Genomic DNA, 25,088 nt, shown 5'->3' on the forward strand with positions numbered 1-25,088 from the left:
GTTTTTGACAAAACATTTATCCTGTTATGTTATAATGCATTTTCAACGTTAGATTGGATTGTGTGAATCAAACTTAACCCGCATTTACTTAAAAAGGACTATTTTGTTTACAAATGTGGCGGAACAATCTCACCTCAGGGACGTGATAATAATTTGAAAATATTTGAAATTCCGCGCGAGCAGTTGTGATTGGTTGCATCGTCACGGTGATGGTAAGAGGGCGGGGCTTAGCAGCAGCATTTGAACAGCGGCAGCGCTGCTTCATAGGAGTTAGGTTTATCGTCGAATGGATTGAAATGATCTTCAAAAACAACCACAGCTAAATGTAGATCGGCAGCTCGTTAATGGGTTTAACATAAAAGAAATCAGCAGTGAATATACATTATTTACTATTAAAAATAATTGTTTTAAAAAAGTAGGATAGTATAAGGTGATAAAAGGTGTTATTCACACACATGGTGGCATTTAATTCCAGAAAATGCACAGGTTTATTTCAAAAGGTTAGTAAGGGCTTTTATGTGCTAAAGTGCTACATCAATGCATGGCCAACTCAATTCATGCTGTTAGTTACACTTGTCCTTTTCTTGCAATAATGTCAATTCTTCACTGAAAAAAGTTTGTAGGCCCATACCTATGTAATTTACCTAAGAATACAAAAGCATAGACACAGCATGCAAATGTTTTGTTGCTGACTGAAATGAAAAGTTAAAAATCTCAGTTCTACTTGAAAAGGCTTCAGTTTATCCAACTTGGTACAGAAAATTATGGAGTTGTTCACCTGGTGACAAACTCTCGACCGTTGAGTTAATCCACACACTAGTCAGGTGTGGCTTTAAAGGACAGTGATCAGACAGTGTGACCAGTACACAGACACTCCTTTTACCAGAGACTACAACAGCTGACTTTAAAATGCAGATTAATTCAACTGACACGGTCCCACAGATGATTAGGGAAAGACAAGAACCAGGGTGCTGGCATGTCAATTTAAGACATTGTCAGGCACTTAAATGTCATAAACACAAATCAATTCATTTAGCTTTGGATGGACATGGCTGACAACATTAATCTGTTCCCTAAAATGTTCACTAACTTCACCAAGCCGTTCAGGAGGAGCGGGATAATGTTCCACAAGAAGCATCAACAACCTCATTGACTAACTGTGTTGCTGATGTGTGACTCATTGCCAGTTTGTGATTTCTGGCCTCTTGATCTGCCATTTGCAACACAGTGCATCCTCTTGTTGTCTATATATAGATAATGCACAGTAGAATAAATCTAGCCTAAGTCTGGCCCTGAGTAGAGAGCTGCTGTTTAACGTCATTTTCTCGAGTACATTCTATCCCTCGTATTTTCAAAGTGCAGTTATATTATTTTTTCAACAGCAGTCTCACACAATAGCGTTTCAGAAGCATAAGTACAGAGGAGTCGTGAAATCAGCCAACTCATCTCGAATCTATGTTATATAGCAATGTATTCAAAGATTGCTTAAATTAACTGCTGGTAACTCTAGAGGGAATAAGATTAGAATATGAATGTGTAGATTCCCTGTCATCCAGGTTTTAGTAATTCTAGGAGCTTCAGTAAAAAGGAACTACACTTTTATTTTAGGTTCCTCAAAAATGCTTTAAGTTCTAACTGAAGTTACGAGAATCTTATACAGATTTTGATTGAGACCATTAATATTCTTAGTCTAGTGTTAATCTAGCGTGCGGTGACTCTGTGCAGCGTTCAATTTATGAGTCATGAGCGACCTAAAAGCCCTCATTATGTGTCTGCAATGCTATTACAACACACAAAAACAAGGCTTCCAGAAAGTGTCCTAAAGTTACAAAATGCCTCCGTGAACAACCTCTTTGTATATGTGATATCTAAGAATCTGCTGCTGCGGAGAATGAAAAGAATGACACACGAACAACACAAACACGTTTAATTATTAAATGTTGGTTTTTATTTTTTAATCTTTTTTTGTTTGTTTTGTCTTTTTTTTTCCAAAGTCGCTTGATAATCTTGACAAAATTGCAACATATTCCATACTTCTCAAACTGACGGTGTGTCTGTTGCTATTCCAGATTAGCTGTGGAGGGAAAACTTGTGCGCTGTTCTGGACAGGTTAAGTCCTAAATGATGAAAGCAGCTTTGACCGTACAAATAAAAAGTACACATGAACGACTCAGAGAGACTCCACACTGGCATCCTATGTCTGTAATTTTGAAGGGGGACAGGGTCGGCGTCTCTCTGCATAAAGTCCTGGTCTGCCAGGCCTAACGAAAGTGAGTGACTGAAGAAAAATTCAGGGGCTCAGTAGCAGAAGTGAGTGTACATGTGCATCTGTGATCGGAGGCTTTACGGGGTGCAGCACAGAACATATACAAATAACAGGCCAAGCACACAAAATGATTCCTTCCTGAGACATTGGTGTGTGTACAGTAATGATGGTCTTGATGACGTGTGTTAATGGTGAAGGCGTTTTGGTGTAAAGTGAGTCACAGGGTGCGAGGTTGCTCTGGATCCGGCATAAAGTCATATTTGTTTCTACCACAGGTTGCCAGGGGGGAGGTTTGTGAGGACTTAGCTGACAAACATCACATTAGGGACCTTCACTTGTCTGACCACTGACAGAGTAGAGGGGCCGCTACAATTTTCTCCCAGCCACCGCAGATTGATCCATTCAGAGAAGACTGAGAATCACTCGTGTTTAATACAGAGTGTATGAACACCATTCTTCACATTTGAATTCTCTTTGAAGCTGAGCTGCTGTCTTTAGCCTGCAAAGGCTACAAGATCTAACTCACCATTTTAGGGAACACCTTCTCTTTCTGCTACATGGCCAAAAAGCTATGCCCCGACAGGAGTGCTACTTTGTTATCTACTGTACATAGAAACAGGTTTTAAAAACAAAAGGGGCAAAGGGTTGAAATTGTTTGTGAAAGCCACATTCTGAACAGCCAGTGATTGGTGAAGGGTCTGTCCACTATCGAGTAGGACACAAAACATGAAAGAATTTCCTTCAGTAAAATGTGCTCAAAATGTCTCTTTTTCTTGAATCACAAACCTATCAACAAAACACATAAAAGGTATTCTTTTAAAAAAAAAAAATCAGGTGAAGCCTAAAACTCTTCATAGTTTTAAAGAAATGAATACAGCTTATATACACAAACTCAAAGGCTACTTAAAATACACCTTAATAATGAATCTTCATTAATTTGATTTCTTGAAAGGACCTGTGACCATATCATACAACCAAGTTCATACAATCATTATTTTTTCCATTCTCTTGGAAGAAAAAGAAAAAACAAAGAAAAAAAAGGAAAACAAATCCAACCTGGAATAGTGGGCGATATTCATTGCGACTTGTTTTCTGTACACATTTGAGAGCGTGTGTGTATATGTGTCTTGTGTGTATATGTGTATGTGTTTGCATGTGTATATTGGAGAGAAATTTCAACATCTTTTGCTTTTTGTTAATTAGAATAATGTACAAATGTGAAACTGAAACATTTCTCTCAATACTCTTGATGGGTATGAAAAGATTCAAACAGTGAAGGAGTACAACAATTTCTAATCTCAGCTCAGAAAAAATGTCCTCATTTCAACCTGCCATTCTGTTCTGGACATGTCAATCACAATAGTTCCTTAATTTTTCTATATATATTTATATATCTTTTGTATGAAATCTGTTTTTGAAATTGGAAAAAGAGAAAAGACCCAAAGTCTTTGAGGAGTGGGGTCTTTTGACAAGTCCCAAAGTTGCAGTCTGCCTCAGAGTACAACAAAAAAAAGTGTCTGGTGTTTGTCTCAAGTCAGTCTGTATTCATTGTCCATATATTCGCTCCATTGTGCCCCACCCACTCTCAGTTTCATTCAAAACTTGTCTCCGTTGCATCCAGATTTGCTTCGATCAGTCTTTCCCAGAGAGGTGGAGAGGGGAGGAGCAGCAGTGGAGAGGAGAGTGGGGGGAGAAGGAGGAAGAGTCATCAGCAGTGTTTACGGTGTGGTATCTTGGAGGCATCCTGTTACCCCGGCCCGCTCCGGCCTCACCTCTCCTCACATCTGGACGATTTTCCAGACTGAGGGAAAGCAGATCAGGAGATGGGGACTTGTGTTGCAGGGAGAGGAGAAGGTTGGCTCTGCCAGTCTCCTGTGTTCAGCAGTTAGGGTCAAGGCCCACCTCCTTCGCCCCTCCTCTTCAGAATGAGGAGACAGAGAGCAACATGAGGAAAAAATAAAAAGATGGGCCGCAACTACGGCGATTGTGTGGCTGGACTGCTTTGGGCAGAGCTGGGGGACAGACTGGGGCTGCAGCTGCCTGGAGGAGCTCCACTGGGTCGGCCGCCTGCTGCTCCAGACTCCAGACCTTCTGAGTTCTCCAGCATCTCCTGGATGAGAGGCGGCATTGAGCCAGGGATCTCCATCTTCAGAGTGATGACACGCTCAGCTCCTGCAGAGATGATCAGAGAAACAGAAAAACGTAAGCAACCAAAAGTTCTAACAAAATATATTTTCTGTATAAAAGCAACCATTATCTTGAATTCTGTGAAAACATCATACAAACACTGAAAAGCAAGAAAAATTTAATAAGCAAACAAAATGTCAAAAATGATGAAAAATCTTAACTGAACTAATCTTTTTAATGATATTAACATATAAACACCACTGAACCACAGACCTTTAGCACTGATGCTTCTCAGATCAGTGATCTTCATGAGCATCTTGGGGAACATATGCGGTTTGTGGGGCCTCCTCTTCCTTACATAAATCTTCAGCGCCTCCAGAAGGGGCTCCTGCAGGATGTCTACTTTGTCCGCCTCTTCCAAGTCCTGTCGATCTGTGGAAAAACCCACAGAGTACAGAAAAAAAATGTGTCAATACTCTCCAACTGTCACAATCACAGTCAGCCACAACATAGTGCTCAGTGAAGAAGCACAGCATTAGTACCCTACTGCTGCTGCAGTCTGTCTGCCTTGGTTTCTAAGTCAAAAATGGGGGGGGGGAGCTTAAACAAACTGTAAAAACAGTTTTAAAGGCTAGGGTCTTGTCATACCTCCACACAGCAAACAGATGGCGCTGAGCAGCCCCGTCTCTGCATCGTCCATCTCCAGAGGAAGGAGCTGGTTGGCGAAGGCAAAAACCAGGTCAGTGAGGGGACCGAAGCCAGCGTTGTGCATCTGGGTTCGGTTTAGCGTGAGTCCATCTGAGAAAGTCATGGTGTCTTGCTCTGGTGTGTAGCGTGTACAGATCCGCAGTATCTGTGGACAGCACAGACAGAACAGGTGGACGGGTTGTTGAAAGTTTAAGCCACACCTCGACTTTAATTGTTAGTTTTTTTAGATTAGGTAGTGTTTTGTGAAGAAAAGCAGTTTGTACCAGGATATCCAGACATGCGGCTTTGAGCAGAGTGATCTGGTCGGCGATGGTAAGCGTTGTGAAGCCAGGCAGCTGCTTAGCAAACTCCACTGTTTTTATGATGCACTTGGTTGAAAGTTCACTGAACTTGTCCCACAGATCTACATCCAAGGATACACGTCGTTCTGAGCTGTTGGTCTGTAAAAAAAATACAGAAGTTTGCACATCCATTTAGTTAGAAATTCAGGTTAAAACAACTTAGATGTTAAAAAAAAAAAAGAAAAAAAAAAAGTGAATGAACATAGAGACAAACAGATGGCCAGTTTCATGCCACTGACCGTAGTGTATTTGCCCAGCTGGCAGAGAGAGGGGAAAGTATCCTGGTGTGCCTTGCGAACCCTGTCGATCATCTGTTCTGTGTCAGGACTCAGCACGTAGCTCTCTGTGCACTCTTGCTTCTTCTCATCCTTTTTCTTCTTGTTCCGGTCGTTCCTCACAGCTACACAGAGCAAAGAAACACACCGATTAGTAGATGCGACAGACATTTCTATCTAAAATAGAGTGGCTCACATTGCATTTCAACAGTCAGTAAAATTGTTGCATTCACCCTGATATTTCGATGCATTTCAACTTGCTGTTTGTGTGCAGCTTATGCAGCACATTACACCTGTACAGACTGCAAGCGTGCACATAACAACACAACCTGGATGCTACGTGTAGCACATTAGCACCTCGTGACACCACCTCAAGGGAAACTGAGATCAAGCTCAAAGGCAAAGTCATCAGTAGGAAAGGATGCTCTGTCTGCAACGAGCTGCAGCAGCAACTGCATCTTCTCCTATCCGATATTAGAAGATAAATGTAGTGAGACAGCTCCATCCAGGAAAGGCTATGGTAATGGAGAAAAAAAAAAAAAAAAACTTGAAATAATCCACTGTCGTTTCCCTCTGGGCGATCTGGCTGGGAGTAGTGTGCTCACCCCAAATGACAAAAAACACTAGGCGGGGTGTTTAGCATTGGAATCCCATTACTAGCTCGATCCATTTCTCCAAGCCCATCCACACTGGGGTGCAGCTTAGCAGTGTCTACGTTGTGTATGTCTTTGTGTGTGTCTCTGTGTGTATGTGTGTGTGTTGAGGCTGGGGGTGGATTGGGTGAGATGGGGTGCTAGTTGATAAATAGTAGTGGGGGATGGCGCTATCCATAAGGCTGACAAATTGCCACAGCTTTCATTAGGGGTCCCAGCTAATCTAATAACATAATATGACAAATATCCTGCCTCTAATGGTTTTAAAAGGGCTTGGCTATGGAGCCACGCTGGAAAAAACCTTCCAGCTTTCTCTCACATCTCTCTCCCTCTCCTGCTTATACAACACATTCTCACTTTCCTCTCAGTTTCTCTCAATAGTCTCTCCATTCCAGAATCGTTCTCCTTGGCTTTAAATCATCCACCTTTCCTAAACTCATCTCTATCAGCTCTCCAATCTCTGCCTCCCCTGGAGCTACCTGCATTTCCCGCAGCCAATGACCTAAGATCAGATTTTCCTTGTCTTAATCATAACCTTGACCATTAAGGGCAAGAGCGCTCGGGCTGATGGGAGATCAGTGTCTTTGACAGAGGGGCCTGGACCGAGGCCAAGGAGGGAAGCACTACTCAGTGTTGCTGCTCATTTATCAGCCCACAGACAGGCCTCCCTGCCTGGGAGAACATGAAGGGAAGGAGGAAGGCGGGGGCTGGAAGTCTGATCCTGCATTATGTTATTGCTAAGCACGAAATGAAGAAGACCCTGCTGTGATCCTGATAATGCATTATTTTCCAGTGTTTATTGGTAGTCATTTGGCAGGCTAGTGCAGCTACCAAAACATATAGAAATGCATGAGAAAACAGGGCAGTAAAGGGTGACCAATGATGATTTTAAACCTGCTACTATACACTATATTATAATGAAACAGTTTACTAAGCAACGGCAATGAAAACAAGAAAAACATACACTTTCATCTACTTTAATGAGCTAATTAAGACTTAGTTAGTGAGGGAACGGCCTCTGTGACAATGCTAAGCTTTGCAGGCCGGTAGCGTAAAATTGTAGTAAGCCGCTGAACACATTTGGGCCAGCTCTGCTTGTGGGGCTGATTGGGAATCTGTGTCCCGTCTGCCATGACGGGAGGGGCGGAGGGCTGCAACACAGTCAATGTCCAATTAATTCACAAATAAAAGTGGGGCATCCCAAGTGCCCAGACATTACCCGCACTGACAAATTGGCAGCACAATCATAAGCCACACAACACAATTTAATGAAGTCATTAAAGAACTATTAGGCATGACTGGCGATCTGTCATGGCGAATTGCCACATGCAATAATTTGGGTGGGGGCATGCAAATGAAAGAAATACTGCCTTGATTTTTTTTAGTGTGTGTCTGTGTGTGTGTGTGTGTGTGTAGACACAAATGTGCATTTTGATGATTGTGTATGTCAACTTCCAGCAATGCATCTTTCAAAATGCATTATGAGAATATGAATGCTAATGGGCGAACTTGCATCCCGGATTGTTTGCAGTTACGTGCTCGTAGCATAAAAATGATTTATAAGAGCCGGCGTGTAACGTGTACAGAATACTGTGAGGGCACAAACACACACACGTGCAGCCATCACTCAATCATTCGCTCTCATAGTGGATTTCAGCTGCAGCGTGCACTTAATAGACGATTTCTGTGCCACGGTGTGTACGCATTTGTGCGTGTGCGTGTTTGTGTCTGTGTACAAGACAGAGAGAGGTGGGCAGACAGGGATAATTCGTGTGAGGAAAATTAAAGCGCTGGCAGCTCGTCCATCACACAGATTAAATTCAATGGAAAGATAAAAATGTCAATGTTCCCCCTGCTCCTGCTGCTCGCAGCGCAGAGCCACCGTCGACAGTGATGAAACTTTCCCCCTCTCTCTGTCCTCCAGCCTCTCTCATCCCTCCCTCCTCCCCCCATTTTGCTCTCTCAAGTCTAGATTTTCATTCTAGCTCACACTGGGTTCAATACTCTTGCCTCTCACAGCCTTCATCTTTCTCTGCTATCCTACCTCTCTGGCTGATGTTATCTTCCCTTTGCACTGTTCTCCATCATTCTGTGCTTCATCTTATTTTGCTTTTATTACTTTTTCTATCGCTGAATAACACCTTCCTCGAGGAAAATGTGGGCGATAACTTTGTGAGTTAGACCAAAAAAAAAAAAAAAAAAAGCAAGGAGGAGTGGTTTCTGAGGGAGGGAGGTTGCTCTGAATTCTAACAAACACAGTATAGAGGATGTGCATACAGTCATACAGAATGGCTAAAAAGAACAGGATTAAGCTGTGGGAATGCATTTGCTATTGCTGAAATGTGATATAAATAAAGCCTTATATTTGCATACTGTAACTACTGCTTGTCCTTTTTTCCCTATCTGCTTGAGAATGTACACATTTCTATAAGCTGTTAGTATATCAAGTTTTCCCGAGGGTTAGTTTGAATCTTTTACTTGCCTGAAGATGTGCAACTACATGATAATTAACAAGTTAGAAGCAAAAGAGACGTCATAGTTTTTTCTCAACTAGTGACCCCTAGGAAGGATTCTAGCTGTAGGCTGGGAGCAGCTATACTAGGCTAAGGTCAACATGCACATATATGAACCAATATTTAGTGATATATTTAAAAAAATAGCTATGTAAAAAAAGACTGTGCATATTTTGGGGCTTTTCAGGTTGCCACAATCTTGAACTTTATTTTAGACTTTTTTCCTCAAATGTTACCCATCATTTTAGCCATACATAGTGTTCTGCTTTAACTACACATTGTCGGGCTGACAGCTAACTGGCAGTAGCTTCCAGGCGTTTTCCCTTGTAACCCTGCACTCGCTCCCCAAACCCTCCCCCTCCTTCTGATGCCGTCTTGCTTGGCATTGCCACCTGGCAGCAGGCCTGGCACTGTCGTCTGGAGCTGTCTGCCAGCAGACACAAGGTCACCCAGACGTCCCCTGGCGCTAGCAGGGGGTCCACCTTCTGTATGTGTGCGTGACAGACAGTGTATGGCATTCTAAGTGGAGCTGTCATGGCGTATTTCTGTTAAAGCATTTTTTTTTCATACCAATTTGTGTTTGTCACTTCATATGTGCATAATTTCAGCGTGCGCATGAAATTATGCACAAGCAAGCATTTTGATGAGCATGTGCGTTCTGGGGTGTGTGTCACAAGCACTGAGAGTCCCTGCTGGCCCCCAGATGGCCAGCCTCTCCTTCCTCACCAGCCCAGACCAGTTTCACTGGCCAAAGTCACTGTTGTGACCACAAGAGAAAGCAATCTGCACATTCTGCACAAAATGACCACAATCTGAAAAAAAAACATTAAACCAGAAAAAGCACGACAAAGGTGGGAGAAAATCTATAAATCTATGATCAAATTTCCAGCCTTGAGTCCATTCAGAAAAATCCTCTCACCTTGTTTCCTCTTTTGCATTACAATTTATCCACCACTAGATGGCTCTCCAACTCCAGTCTATTCCCCTGTTGTTTGCCTCAGTGCACACGTGTGTGTAAAATAACTGGCTGCTGTGATCCTTCTAACCATGATTAATGGCCCCATTCAAAGCTAAGGAGCTCAGAGGATAACTTCTTTTACTGTAAGCCACAGTGCTGTGGCATGGGGAGCGCTCCCTGCACTTGCTGTACCACAAAGATGAGGTAAATAGCGCTGGGAAGACAGGAGGCACAGAGAGACGGAGCAGTGGAGGCTGTATGCATGTGTTTAAACAGGTGTATGTCTGGGAGGGGAGGAGTGGTGCTGTACTTTCTGTCTCAATACTGATATATGTCTTGTTACAGAGCATTTAGTGACTGTATTGATTGGAATGAACGTGTCCCAAACACACACTCCGGCATTGTGTAAATTGGTAGCGAGTGAGTGCGTGTCTGTGTGGGTAACAGTGTGAGTCATGTGAATGTGTTGAGGTAAAAACCCTGCTGGCCTCAGAGTTCTCTGCGGTCACACCTCTACCAATTACTTTATCAAGTCTGACTGCCTGTGTGTATGAGTGTGTATGTTCACACAGCCCCCGGGGTGCAATGATGGGAGCAGACGCCTGCTCTTTCACTCTCGGCAGGTGAGAACATATTCATCACGGAGGTCTGCCAAGCCTGGCGACACCCTGACTGTTACTGCCAGTCTGCATCATGGCTGCCCTTTGTCTCCTGTATATGGCTGATATTTCTTTCCAAAACCTCAAAGCTAAATAAAAAAACAACTAAAAGATTTAGATTTTGCTTTGCAAAACACAAACGTCTGTTTAAAATAACAAAAATGTTCCTACCCTGCAGAGCATTATGACATAAGTTCTCAGACTGCTTTGGGAGATAGTGAGCGTAGTCATAGATTAATGAAAACTTTTGTGTCCACGTTCACCCCTGAATCACAGCCAGAGCTGATCTGTGTGCACTTCACTAGTCAACACTTACGCTTATGCTAGTAGTGGAATAAATGTCAGCAAATGCTGCGACTTAAGACTCCCCGCAGTGGTAACAATCCCACTAACCCCTCCAGGATTAAAGAACTATGATGAGATCTGTGTTTGGCCTTAAAAGCCCTGTGGGAGTATTTTGGGTAACATGAATTTTGTACTCACACTCCTTTGACATCCCCACTTCCAGGCACTTCTGCAACCGACAATACTGGCAGCGATTGCGGGTGACTTTGTTGATGATGCAGTTCTTCTCCCGATGACAAGTGTACACCATGTTCTTCTGGATGCTTCTCCGAAAGAAACCCTGCATGACAGAAAAACAGAGTGATAAGGAAACGAAGGGAGAGGGCAAGTGTTGGTGGAGGGATGGGACTGTCTTAACAAACAGAGCAGTAAGGATCTAAATTTCCCAGCATATACATTTACAGTAACAGAAACAACATTAAAAGAACTGAAGAATTCCTTCACAGGTACCATTGTAATTTTGAGTTTTCTGACAGTCCTTGAGCTACTCATCTGAGACTTGCCATTAGTTTAAGAAACCTAATGAACTCTGACCTTAAAATTGTGATATTTTATCACAGTCAATTTATTCTAAATGCGTTATTTAAGCATTCAATAACAAAAAAAAATGTTTGCACTAACCAGATTCTGTAATAAACAGAAAATCTGCCTTGTTTGGCACAACTGTGGAGCCATTAGTGAGGCAGGTCTCTTCATCTATGCCTGTGTTAAAGTGTCACTTTTCATCCAGTTCATCCACGCAAAAAAACCCAAAACTATTTGCAAAGTTCAAAAATTCTGAATCAAAAAGAGGTCATGCAGAATTGCCAATATACAGCTACAGTTAAGAGGCAATGAACTATCAAACAGTTAAGTCCATAAAGGGCTTAACCTGTCACATAATCTGGACAGAGACTAATACTGGACTGCTACCATCTTATGAGGTTGTCCACCTGCTTGGTGAAATCCACAAGAGACACACAAACACAAAACTGCTTTTGGAGATGTTACAAGTCCAGAGGTGTTTGGGGCAAAAGGCAGAGGGTTACTGGGTGTCACATAACTGTGGCCTAGTTTAGACAGCCAGAAATAAGCAATTCTAGATCCAGGCCAAGCGCATATTATTAGAGAGAGACAGAGACACAGAGAAACTGCAGGCTTAAAATGTTGTATAAGAATAAAAATGGAATCCATATAGTACATCAGTCCAACAGGGCCGTAACAAACAAGAGAATAAATTCATAAACTTAGTCTAAGCTGGTAGGACAGAGAACAAAGCATAATGAGCTCATTTTTGGTCCCTAGGATGAAAAAGATCTTAAGGGAAGACAAACAATGTTAGAATTGAAACAGCAAGACATCTCCCAGATTGATGCAACACATATCTCCTTATGAATGTTAAAAGCAGCATAAAGCAGTCCTAAAGTTACTAGAAACACCAAATAATTTACAAAGTGAATAAAAAATATAAATAAAGCAATTTGAAAGAAAAGTTGACCACATTTTTAAATTTTTAGCAACCAAAACAACAACTCTGATTCTGAAGAAAGAGCTATATTTTTGCTTTATGGATGGAAATTTGTGCTGGCTTTGTGTTAATAGAAAATCAGCAGTGACAAATCATTTGAAAAGCCACAGAACACAACTTTGATTCTTCTTTACACCATGCAAACCACATAAAATCAATGTCGGCCTCTGTGGCCTTATCGCTTTAATGTCCCTCGTGTGTCAAAAAGATAAAAAGAGGTTAATACAAATCAGGCACAACTGAGTGAGTGCGCAGCATGCAGAGCTCTGGACGAATGTAGTACAGGCCAGAGTGAGTATTGATGCAAGACATGGGTCATGTTTTGGTGGGTACAACCAGCGGAGGGAGGGTGGAGTGTGGTATGGTGCGGTACAGAAGCTGCCAGGGAGTCCCATCCCACGTAGAGGGATTAGCTCTGCTAGCCGACAGATGGCTGGTGGACCTAAGCCTGCAATTTGTCCTTCCCGGATCACCAGCCTCTTCTCACATCTCGTGTCCACCAGCACAGAGTGGAAGTGATGCAGGCTTCTGATAAAGAGGAAGTGTGCACAGTTTCTCATGTCTGTCATCTGTTTGGGTAACCTACTACCAGCATGGGCGTACATACACTGATGTTTGAACATGATGAAAGTGATTTATAGCTGAAATAGGAAGTGTCTCAACACTCAGAAGGTCACCTCATTTAAACGTTTTTCTGAAATCATTGAATGCTTCACATCTGTGCAAGATTTTATCACACAAAACACATTTTTTTGTAAAGGAAAGAGGTTAAAAATTCCAACATTTTCAAATAATTTGGGCTTTCTTGGCACCATTTCTAACATAGAAACAATGAATTTTCTACCTCTAGCAGATAAAAAAAAAGAAAAAAGATAAGATAAGATAAAGTTCTTTATTTCTCCCCACTCCAGGGGAAATTTACATTGTTACAGCAGCTTATGTAACAGTAGACATAGTGATAAGAATAAAATAATAATAGAACAATAGTAATAATATTTACAATATATACAAGGGTGACAGATGAGGGTAAAGTGGCTTAACAGAAAAAATAAAAATAAAGTTTAAAAGTGCAGAGATGTGCAGTGCAAGAATGTCAGTGCAAATTTTATGGTTTGGTAAACCCTTGGAAGGCTCGCGTCCTCCCACCAGGATAGCGAGTGCTGAACAAACAACACAGTTAAGCGAAAAGGCTTTTAGTTTAAGTTATTTCTGGCGGCTGATGCTGAGGGATAAGTCTGTGGTCTTTGTATATATCATAGCCTCTTTGATCCGACAGTGCCCTGACCCTGACCCTCAGTGTCACCAGGGGATTGATCCACTCCCTCCTGACACCGTGAGGCTCAGGTGCACTCTTGCATCACCTCCTGATTGGCTGTTGCTGCTGGCTCATGAGGTCAGTCAATTGTTCCTGCCCATCCTCCCTTCTCCATCTTTTAGGAGTCATTGCTTCCTGTGGCCCTTAAGCCTCTTTTTGTATCACCGCTTAATCCACCCGGCGACAAGAGCCCTCAGCAGGCCTGTCAGCCACCCTGCAGTGTTCAGAGGAGATGAGAGCTGCAAGAACAGGGAGAGGGAGTGCAGCATGCAAAAGAGGAGAGAACGGTAACAGCACGTTCGTGACTGCGTGTCATGTGCTCTTCAGTTCACAGCTGTCTACCTGGTGCGCGGCATGAGCTTCATGCGTCTATGAGTGTGTTCTCCTTTGCATGTGTGTGAGGACACACTTTATTAACAGGAAGGCTGGGGGTGTCTGGGGTTGGAGAGTTCACAAGGAAGCACTGGAATCCTCTCTTATGTGACTTTCACACTGCGCCCAGATTAAGAGTGTGTTCCCAGCCTCCTGCTGCATGTGAGCGCCTGTAACCCTGCTTCCCTTACTGAGCAGCTAAGGCTACAGCCCACACATTAGTGAGGACATACTCTTGCTATGAGGGCCATCTAAAAAAAAAAAAAAAAAAAAAGAAAAGAAAATAGGAGACATTCATGCATGAAGCGGCAGACGGTGCATTTTGGAAATATGGTCATTTCCATTCCTATTGCAGTTGATACCAGGAAGAGAGATGGCCTGCTACCGTACTGCCATGCCTCCAAGACAAAAACATAAACATGAGGGGGTGGGCATGCATATTTAATGTTTAAGTGTTAATATCTGCAGGGGAAAAGAAGTGCAATCCTGGTAAGTATGTGCGGGCGGTAGAACTTAAACAACAAACGAATGAGCTGTCTCCAAGTAGCAGAGCTCAACATCCCCCTCCTGTTTCCTCAGTTCGCTGCAGCCCCCAGGAAATGCCTTTGTAGTTTGGCATGCTGCAGCAAAACCGACGCTGCTAACCCTCAACTTACCCCAGTCTCAGATGAGACGCCACATACATTCACATGCCTGTAGTGTTAAATTATTGAGTATGCTATGCCAAGTCATCTCCTCTGAAGTCAGAGATATGGTGCATCCTGAATTTTTCAAATTAGCACTGCAGCTATTGAGTGGGCAGGCAGCCGGTTCATAGACAGGGGACCAGCAGCTGATACTGGCTGCTGAACTTGTGATATTTTTGTAGTTTCAGACAACATTTCTAAACATTTTGATTGATTATGAGTTGAGAAATCATCAGTTAAAAAAACATTTCTAAAGTACTTCCACCACTAGTACACTACTGTTCTGTTCACACGCATAGTTCTTGATCCAAACACAACAGTTGTGGATTATTCAGTTTTGTTTGCAAGTACAAGTGTTTTGGTTTAAATAATGGTGAATTTGTTCTGAACGTATGATCACCGATGTAGGTTGTCTCATTAATAATGTGATTACCTGAATTCAAGCCTGAAACCACTGCTTGCTGTAACTGTAAAAAAAAAAAAAAAAAAACACAAGGAGAGAATTCTCCCCGCCCCCCAAAAAAATCAAGGCTTTTGTATTTTAAATTTTGAATCAAATTGTTGTTATCCCCACCTCTACCTCAAACTAACAGTGTTTGTTGCTGCAGTTAATCAGATTCAGAGTCAGTAAGCACATATTCTCTCTCTGGTTCACAATAATCTATCTCAGCCATCGCATGTGAAACAAAGTATTTTCAGCAGAGAAGGCTTGTTGTTTTATTGAGAAACATTTTATGAAACAAATGCCAAGAGCTGAAAGAGCAGACTTTCTATCATAACCGAGCTGCAGTGTTTCAGGGGGCAGAGAGTGCATCAGCAACTGACAGTAAAACTCATGTATTGAGTTACTGTTTTTCATTGTTCTAAAACTATTTACACTGCACAATATCTGCTGGTTGATGAATTAAAATATCAGCTATATCCCCAGTGTACAAACGCCTGAAAAAGCTGGCTGCTGTGTCAGTTCTGACACGATTTCAGTGCTGGCAGAGAATTGCACTCTAACCACAGAGGAGAAATCACCTAAAATTACAGCTCATCGTTTGTCTGCCTTCCTTATGTGTTTATCATACTGTTAGAAAGTTTTTCTCTATTATATGCAAGTGTCAGATTGTGTGTATAATAACTTAAGTCCCCTTCTAAGAACATGGCAGTTTTAATGTTTCAGGAATGATTTCTGTCTAACTAAAACCTCACTTAAAGATGTGAACAAACCTTCTACATGGCTTTTAACTCAAAAGTCTGATAAAGATTTGTATTGATTTTAATGCACGCCACTGATTTCTGTTTACATTTTCACTCAGGCCACATCAGCAACCCACTTAAACCTCTGATTAATGAGAGTTTGCCATAACGAAGGTGACCAATTACAACTGCACAACCGCTGCCTCTGCCTGAGGGGACGCAAGTTGTGTTCAACATTCACACTAACCACAGAACAGACACACTTTGATACACACACTACCAGGAGCTGTGATTTAGTCTTATTATTTTACTTATTTAATCCCTATTTATTTAATCCCTATTTATTCAGTGCCTGTTAGACAATAGAGCGCTGCATTCAGTGAAAACATAAAAAGCAGATTAAGATGTGAAACAGCCGCAGAGTTTCATCAAACGTTTTAAGATCAAAGTCAGAGCTTAATACATGTAAACATCTTAGGGGAAATGGATACACATAAACAGAAACACTATTTGAGATGACTACAAGTATTTTGGAGAATTGTTTCCATTAACCTGTACAAAAAAAATACCCATGAAACTAAAAAAAATGGCATCTTTCACATTTAATACCATTTAGACCTCCTTCTTCTGCTGTGGTCTAATGTCATCAACCATTTATCTCAAGCTGATGTAATATTCAACCGACTGCATTTCGATGAGCATCTATTAACCTTAATGTCATGGATTTAGTTGCAAAGCCAAAAACCACAGCACCATTGTTGGTACATTTTGGTTTTAAGCCAATGAAAAAACAGAGTCAAATAACCTGGAGGAGGTGATTTGTCGGATTTAAAGCCAAAAGGTGGCAGTCAAAGGCACTAATACCACTAATGTAAAACATAATGGTGGAATAAATTGAACTGTTTGGACTACAATTTATTAACAGCTAGCATTTCATACTTGTGACAGCCTATGTAGTACCTGCTTACTGTACCACAACCACTGGCCTTAACAATAAATTACAGAATGCAACTGCATACAAATTCCCCCTTGATCATTAAAAAAAACCGTGTACTGCTCCCTGGAGTGTGCCACCAGTTTGGTAAATACAGCACAACAAAACACATTCAGATTTTAAGGTTTCCAATCTCTCTGTCATATATATTCTTTAGAAAATACACACAGCTCCTGGTGCTACTTTGCAGTTCTCCCCATCTCTTTATTCTTTCCGTCGGCAGGGCTGCAACTACCAATTATTTTCATGATCAATGAATTGTATTATTAGTTCGTAAAATAGTAAAAACTAACATCGCCATTTCCCAAAGTGATGAGTTGAAGGTGTTGCTTTTGTTTCATCAACAGTCAGGCTTTCAAAGACTGCTGTTTGCCCTACTTCCATATCTTCATATTTTACAAACTAGTACTATCAAATTTGAAAGATTTTTGCTTGAAAATTGGGTGAAGCAGCACACTAAGCAGCAGTTTGGTTCTCTCCATAAAACAGCATAGGGGTCAGCTTTTATTTACTTTGTTCACTTTTTATATGTTGCATTTGGGAAGCAGGTTAAGTTTCATGGATCACTCAGAGGGTTTGTGTTAAAGGGTTACATGTGTGTATATACATGTGTGCGTGCCACACTCCTCGCTTCACAGTGCTCTCCTGCCTTTGCGCATTCTTTACTTATTTTCCCCTTCCCTCGTGCTCTGGGGCGTGGACCGTCTTTCCTTTGGTGTCACTGAGTTCAGCTGTGGCCCCTGTACCCCGTCCACCTAATCTGCTGCCCCTCCAACCATCCCCTCTTCCCTCTCTGTCTGCCTGTTCATGCCTCCCACAGCACAGTCTGCTCTCTTACTCCTATCTCCCTCTTTGCAGTCTCTCCCATCTTTGAATCGTTTTGTCTGCATTTCTACATTCCCCCTGGGTGCCTGCCCTTCCTTACTGTTTCATATTTTTTACTGCATCTGCCTCCTGCCTACTTCAGTATGTCTTTTTCTCTCTGCTCTATCCCCTTCCTTCCACAACACTTCTATCCGTGCACATATGGAAACACAGAGGGACTGCAGTATTGGCTACACAGTCAAAAACTCAGAGGGTCTAGCAGGCATCTGCCACCGTTAGTGCACCACCCAGCTTGTCTTCATCCAACCGCTCCTTACCTCCTCTAGCTGCACACACTGCATGTCTCATGAGAAAACCTTGCTGGGCAGATTTACATACTCATGTTTTTGTTGAGACTCTACGACTTTTGGAAAGTTCTTCTCCGTAAATTCAAGAGTGCATGATTGCCAAGAAACTAAAATGAAATGGTAATAAAAAATGGATTCTGAAATATTGACGCTGTGGAGAAACAGGGTTTGCACCTGGCAGTAACATTATATTAGATTCCACAGATCCCTCCTACTCCTCATCTCTATCCTCCTCTGAGCTTACACAACTGTGGCTCCTCGCCTTGGGAGCAGTGAGATAAAGAAGTCTGTGTGCTCGCACTAACAGAAGAGCACGTATGCATGCACACAGCAACTACCAACTGATAACAGAACACAAGGAGGTTATGAGGCCTCTTCAGCACCTGTGCAACACGATTGTATTGATAATAGATGGCCAATGTGGACACGTCAGCAATGCTGATATGAGAAGAAACAACATTCAAAAAAGAAAAAAAACTACGTGGATGGACAATGTTTCAAATTCCGCACATGATAAGAAGCAGGTCCATCATATATGTTATCTTGTTTTACTATGAGCGCAGGTATGAGTGTTGAAAGAGACCACTGCAGTTCCTTCAGCTCATACAGAATCTCACAAAGCAAGCAATAATGCCAGTCGATTTTTCTCGACAAAAACAATTCCGACATCTTTCTGACATCAAATTTCAGCATTAAATACTGAAAAACTCAGAGGGATGCGAAATATCCACAATGAAGTGGCTTATCATTTTCATCATCTGAGTCTAGGCTGTGAAGATGTGTGTATTTTCTTTTCCACAAGTGGAAATCACATGAAGGTTATAAGACTGACGAACATCTTGCTTGCTTGGCAGATTCAGAGGAAGGCCGGGAGTCTCACCTTGCAGCCCTCACAGGCGCTGACACCATAGTGGTACCCTGAGGACTTGTCCTGGCACACAAAGCAGGGCTTGTAGACGCGGGGTGGCGGGGGAGGTGAGGGCGGGCTTGGCACTATCTCCTCTGAGCTGGTACTCTGGGTCTCTATCGCTGTGAGAGGAAAAGAGCAACAAGAGGCGGTTAGTGAACGCTATCAGATGGAGCGCTGACAGACATTCGGCATTAATCGATATGAGGGGGATAAACACACAATCTCATGTGTACACTCACACAGATCTTAAACAACCCAGCGCAGGACTGATACAGTGTAGACGACACCCAATACAAATCACCAGAAGGGGAACTTACTCACTTTCGAGTGCTGTGTTTGAAAAAAAAAAAAAGAAGCTGAAAATGTAAGAAGAACTTCTTGATCAGATGAGCCAAAGGAAAGACTCCATAAAACGTCTTCAAAGGACAAACAGTTCGAAACGCACACTTGGATCATCAAAGCGCCAATGTATTCAGCCTCTGCAGCATTTTTATTTACAGCCAAAATTAGGTCTTGTGTGTGTGTGTGTGTGTGTGTGTGTGTGTGTGTGTGTGTGTGTGTGTGTGTGTGTGTGTGATATAACAAGGGGCTGCATTTGTAGCAGGGTTCAAAGAGAGGTTTTCTGTGCTGATACAAAGCCTGTAGCTGTGCCTTTATTTATTTTTAAACTCTGCAGTCTTTTTAAGCGCAAGGGCTTCAAAATATTAAAATATAAATCACACACTGTGCCAAAGCTACCAATAGTACAGACTGCTACTGACCAAGTCAGACAAATCTTTGTAGCTCAGTGACCCCCACACCAAACACACGCACCTAAGATTAGTTTTTTTCTATTTATTCATACATAAATACACTCCACATTTGTCCAATAGAGGCTACAATGACACAGTGTAGGGCAATTTGTAGGGTAGTCGTATTGTGTTTGCTTGTACATGGTAAATAAAATGACTGGGGATTAAACTAAAGTAATATGTATTAGACTCTGACCTCAATATCCTGTATGTTGAAAAACACTTTAATCAGATATAAAAACATGCATTCACACTGCACCGACCTTTACCCTGTGACCTATCGCTGACCAAATAAGTGTATAATCCCTGTTTGCAAATGGTGAGCCTATGAGCTAGCATCTGTTTTCTACTTGCTAGTGACCCCTGTCAGGTTTTTCTCATGCTGAAGCCAATATACTGGCAGAGCGTTGATATCCAATTGACTATTCGTTGCTTAAATGCACATAACAAAATAATAAAAATGACAAAAATGTGTCAGTGACGGTGGTCTGAATACAAGTAGGTAGACAAGTAACGGCACAAAATATGAATATAACTAAACAATCTAGGACAATTTTCAGTGCTTGACGTGATTCTCGGTGCTATGGCACTTAAAACATCCATCTGCCTGCATCATTTTAGCCCACATTGCTCCGCCCAGCATCATCTGCTTCACAAAGCTGGAAAGCAGCTCAATAAGCCACCTATATTTACCAGAGGGGGGCTGGTTCAGCAGGACTATAGTATAACTAGAAACACAGTTCACGTGACGGCACCTCAGACAAACATGATACTTAGACTGGACACAGCTATAACCAGACTGTACACTGGGCAACATAAAGCACATATCAAGCCTTTGTCCTTTCCACACACACACACACACACACACACACACACACACACACACACACACACACATAAGCACTATCCTTTCATTATGTGTGTGTAGGTTTCTGCTTGCCGGTCACATGTAGCAGATGGTGCAGGGGAAGATTATGTTCAGAGCAACCTAAATAAACCAACCTGATGACCATATACTTTCAAGACTTACTGGAACAAATAACAGACATCATCACCGTACACCAAAATCTAGCCTCTCCAAAGCCTGGCTGCTATCTGCTGTCAGAAAAACATACCGCTTGTCCAAGAGGGTTTCAGGTGTCTGGGACAGTTAAGCTAAACAGTAATAAAGCTCACATTGCAGCATCTCACAGTGACACTTAATCAGGCCTAGTATATTAAGACATTAAGGTTTTTATGAGGCCCAAATGTCTTATACCACTTGACAGCAACAACAACCTTTAAAGCTCTTGGTGTAAATGGGTCAATATGAGTTGAAATATGTAGTGAAGTCAGTGACAGGGTAAAGGGTTTTCATTATTTTTAGGAGAGAGAAAAGGACTTGTGATGATGTGGACTGCAGCAGGGAAAGGAGAGGAAAGCAACACTTTTTAGATGATGAAGGGAAGCAGGTAGGGAATAACTAACAGACAAAGATGTAGGAGGGACCGCACGCTATGATGTGTTTGAACAATAAGCAACGATGGAAATAAAAAAAAAAAGATTGCTTTCACCCTCGGTGCACAGAGAGGGAGTGTAAGCAAGGCTGCATTACATTACTAATATTTTCACCTCAAGTTACACAGTCCTTTATATTATACACACACCTGTCTGGATTCAACTTCAAGCACTGGAAACGGTAACGATTATTAATTTTAGAGAGACCGATCTGACATATGCGCATATTGAGGGATTACACTATTTTCTAGCAAAGGGCACTTTCTTTGTAAAATGTCTTAGAAGGAAAAAGGCAATGAGGCGATTTTGTGAAAAGGAGTTTAGGGGATTCAGTCACAATGCGAGCGAGAACATGGACAGATTGCGGCCAGGGACAGTCTGCCCTTTGCTGCTTATCGGCATTTTATTGGTGTCATTTTGAGCCATCTTTGCCCATGCCGCTGGGGTAAGCAGTCACCACACTCATGTCAAACAAATTAAACGTAAATAGAGCAGCCCTTACATAACACGGCATATTTTCTCATTAGCAAAAAACCATTCACAGTTTTCTGTGCTCTCCTGCCTCTCTTGATGTGGACTGATTACAGCGCTGCATTATTAGGGTGACCACAGAGCTATTCATCCACGTTAAAGCTGCCTTCATTAGAAACGCGCAGAGACAAACAGATGTGCCACCCAACCACACACAAAAATTGCATCTATGCTTACATTTGAACAGGCTAAAGACTTTCCGGTGTCCATTAAAAAAAAGCCCCATCATTTGAACACACACACACACAAACACACACACACACACACTCTTAATGAGAGCACCCATGGAAATCTGGGACACAAGGACAAGAGTCTGTGAGGGGGCTGGCGACTGTAATTAAATACAATGGCTGGCTTCTGGAGCCTTGTCAAGCTGAGGCATGGAGCAAAACAATGGCAGGCCTGTGGACAGAGAGGCAGAGAGGCACAGCAGACAGGACAGAGCTACTTAGCCCTTCAGCAGTCCTCACCCAGGCATTATTCAACACCAGCCTGCGTCCAAGCTCTGATCAGCACCAACCTTCAAACAAGCATGCCTATTGTGCGATCTCCCCAAAATCATACGCACAAACACTGGAAGAACTGACTCACACTCGCCTGGAGAGCTTCCCTCAATATCCTTGCATCACGTTAACACTGGAAATTTGTGTCTGGCAAGGTATCCAGGCCAGGGCCCCTCCAGAGCCCACAAAGTCATCACGGTAACTAATACTTGAGCTACAGCTAGAATATCATTCCTTTATCCAAGAGAGAGCGACAATGAATAGCCAATAACACCCCAGTTTGCTTGGAGATGCAAGAACAAGGTCCAGAAACCCTGAAAATAATGTTTGAATAAAAAAAGCAAAACAAAAGAGAAGTAACTGATAAGAAATCTATTGCACTCTGATCGGGAGGGTAAACACAAACCATATGGTCACAGCAGTTCTTGTTAAGCAGACATGATTCTGAATCAAAGTGTGCAGCCTGGCATGTTGTCAGACCAGTCCCAGCAGCGGGAATTAACAGCACAGAGAGTCAGGTGTAACGAGCAAAAGAAAGCCTGACGCTGCACTGCGCTGAAACAGCACAAGTCCATTTAAACAAAGATTTTCCTGCGTGACCTCTGACCCAGCTGAAAATGATGAGAACCAGCATTTAAATAACATAAAAACAACACACATTTTTGGGTTACTCTAAGTGTAATTGGTCTGAACACTTGCGAGTCAGTTGTCCGTAAATTAACAACTACTTATCTCATAAAACCAATTCTGAATGATCAATATGCCAAAGCCCCTAGATTTAATTTACTTACATCTCTCCTTTGATCCCCAGACAAGTATTCTAAACAGTGTGTGTGTGTGTGTGTGTGTGTGTGTGTGTGTGTGTGTGTGTGTGTGTGTGAGAGTGCATGAGAGTCTGCGTGTGTGCAGCTCCCTGATGTCTTAATAGCTTAATGTAGTGTGCTGTTCTCCAACTCGGAGCCAAAGCATCGGTGATTTAATTAAGTTCAAGTGTGAGTGGTCTGTAATGCCACTCTTCAAATTCACTTTGCATACATCATGAGCCACAAGTGCACTCAGAGTGAAGCCAAGTCCTCGCAGTCACATCTTCCATAAGCAATTACCCCACGACTAGACATAAATGGACAAATATGCACAAGACTGAAATGAAATCTATCCTTAGCTGACGAACTATCCTGAGATCTAATACTGACATAAGATGGCCTGGCGAACATCAGCACTTCAAAGGCATCAAGACCAAGAGACACACATGAGCCTACTGGCTATTATCAAGCCTCCAGACACTGGACTGTTTCAGCTCAGTGCTGCTGAGCATTTCTTGAGGTTCAGCTCTAGGTTAGTCCTCTGAGATTTGATTACCTTCATCCCCACTGGTTACTGGGCCCAGCTGTGAAGCATATTAATGAGATTTCACCATCATTAGGGGGAGGCTAACTACATTAGCAGGCTGGCTGGTTGGGCTGGCTGGACTGTGGTGAAGAGAACGGGAGAAAATGAAGGCAGAAGGGATGGAGCAAGAGAGGGAGGGCTTTGACAGGATCTTCCACTTTGTTGAATCCTACTCAGTCACGGACCATTGTGTTCCCTGGCTTCCATTAGGTTATCTGAACACACACATACACACGCATACACACACATGCCCGCCACGTGTAAGGTACATGGAAAAACATATAGAGCACCATTTGTCTTCCCATACAGTGAGTATGCTGGAGAAGAGACATCAGACAGACCACCATGCCACAGGCTGCAGCATTAAGGCTTGCTTTGAAGTCTGCTTAAAATAATGAAGTGGGATGGCCAATGGAACAGCCCCAAGGATGGAGGACGCCTTGCAAAACCCTGGAAGTGTATCATTCATGTCTACAAAAACGACTGGCAGCAACATAAAAAGCTTTTATGTGTAGCAAAACAGACCAACAAGTGAACAGAGGAGGGCATCACTCATGCATGGTGGTTGACTTTCGCAAAATTTTCAGACTTTATTTCTTGTTTCCATGTCAGGAATGCGGCTAAGCATGAGGGAAAATGATACACACACGTATGGGAATGCTTTGTCAGCACTCTTCAATTACTGAAGAGGGAAATGGGACTATTTCCTTGCTTACAGGGAAATCCTGCCATTCTCTTAACAAAGCGTCATAACAGCTCTCTGCTGAAAATGGATGGGGCTCCACTCACGGCCTTGCTGAGTACTGACAGCAAAGTGATGCGCGCCATCTGAATATGGGCCGGGGTGAGGGCAGGCGTGTGCTCGCAATCACACACTAGCAGGCAAGCACAGACCGACAGCTGTAAGGAAAGCACCAATTGGGTGTGTTTGTGTTCAAACACAGAGTGTGAACAGTTATTAGATGAGAGGGGGGAGGAATCTGATGGCAGGGCAGACAGGCATAAGTGAAAACACACACAACCAAACAGAGGAAGGAGAGCCAGTGGAGGTTAACATGGTGCAAGAGAGCAGTCAGAAAGCCTCACGCCTTCCTCATTCACTGTAACCTAATCCAGACCTCTCACCCTCTACCAGTTTGGACCTTCATCTCCCCCTTATTCCTGCCTGTCCCTCCTACTGAGTCTAACAATTTCCTCCTCCTGCTGCTCTATACAATTTGCACCAATTCAGATTTCCACATATTAGGCACAGAGACGAAATTACACATTAAACAATCACAAATACAAAGCAACCATCATTCAGCTAGGCTGGAGTGTGCACTGTAACCCTCTGAACCCAAAAATCTACTGATGGGTTTGAAAGGCATGTTTTTTTTAAGGTGCCAAAACTG

At 42.5% G+C, this 25,088-nt stretch overlaps 1 protein-coding gene across 6 annotated transcripts in view; it reads right to left on the reverse strand.

Moving 5' to 3' along the window:
* Positions 1-1,925: 1,925 nt before the first annotated feature.
* raraa (retinoic acid receptor, alpha a) overlaps positions 1,926-25,088 on the reverse strand; it is a 162,367-nt gene continuing 139,204 nt past the window's right edge. For all 6 annotated transcript variants that reach the window (XM_055004885.1, XM_035955475.2, XM_035955476.2 and 3 more), the window contains 7 exons: positions 18,957-19,105; positions 10,984-11,125; positions 5,682-5,842; positions 5,365-5,541; positions 5,042-5,246; positions 4,667-4,825; positions 1,926-4,438 (listed from right to left, as the gene is read on the reverse strand). In XM_055004885.1, the coding sequence (XP_054860860.1) occupies positions 4,242-4,438; positions 4,667-4,825; positions 5,042-5,246; positions 5,365-5,541; positions 5,682-5,842; positions 10,984-11,125; positions 18,957-19,105 (1,190 nt within the window). In that variant the 3' untranslated portion in view covers positions 1,926-4,241. The remainder of the gene's footprint in view (positions 4,439-4,666; positions 4,826-5,041; positions 5,247-5,364; positions 5,542-5,681; positions 5,843-10,983; positions 11,126-18,956; positions 19,106-25,088) is intronic.

The sequence above is a fragment of the Amphiprion ocellaris genome, chromosome 18 (assembly GCF_022539595.1).
Source record: "Amphiprion ocellaris isolate individual 3 ecotype Okinawa chromosome 18, ASM2253959v1, whole genome shotgun sequence".
In the NCBI taxonomy this organism is placed as follows: Eukaryota; Metazoa; Chordata; class Actinopteri; family Pomacentridae; genus Amphiprion; species Amphiprion ocellaris.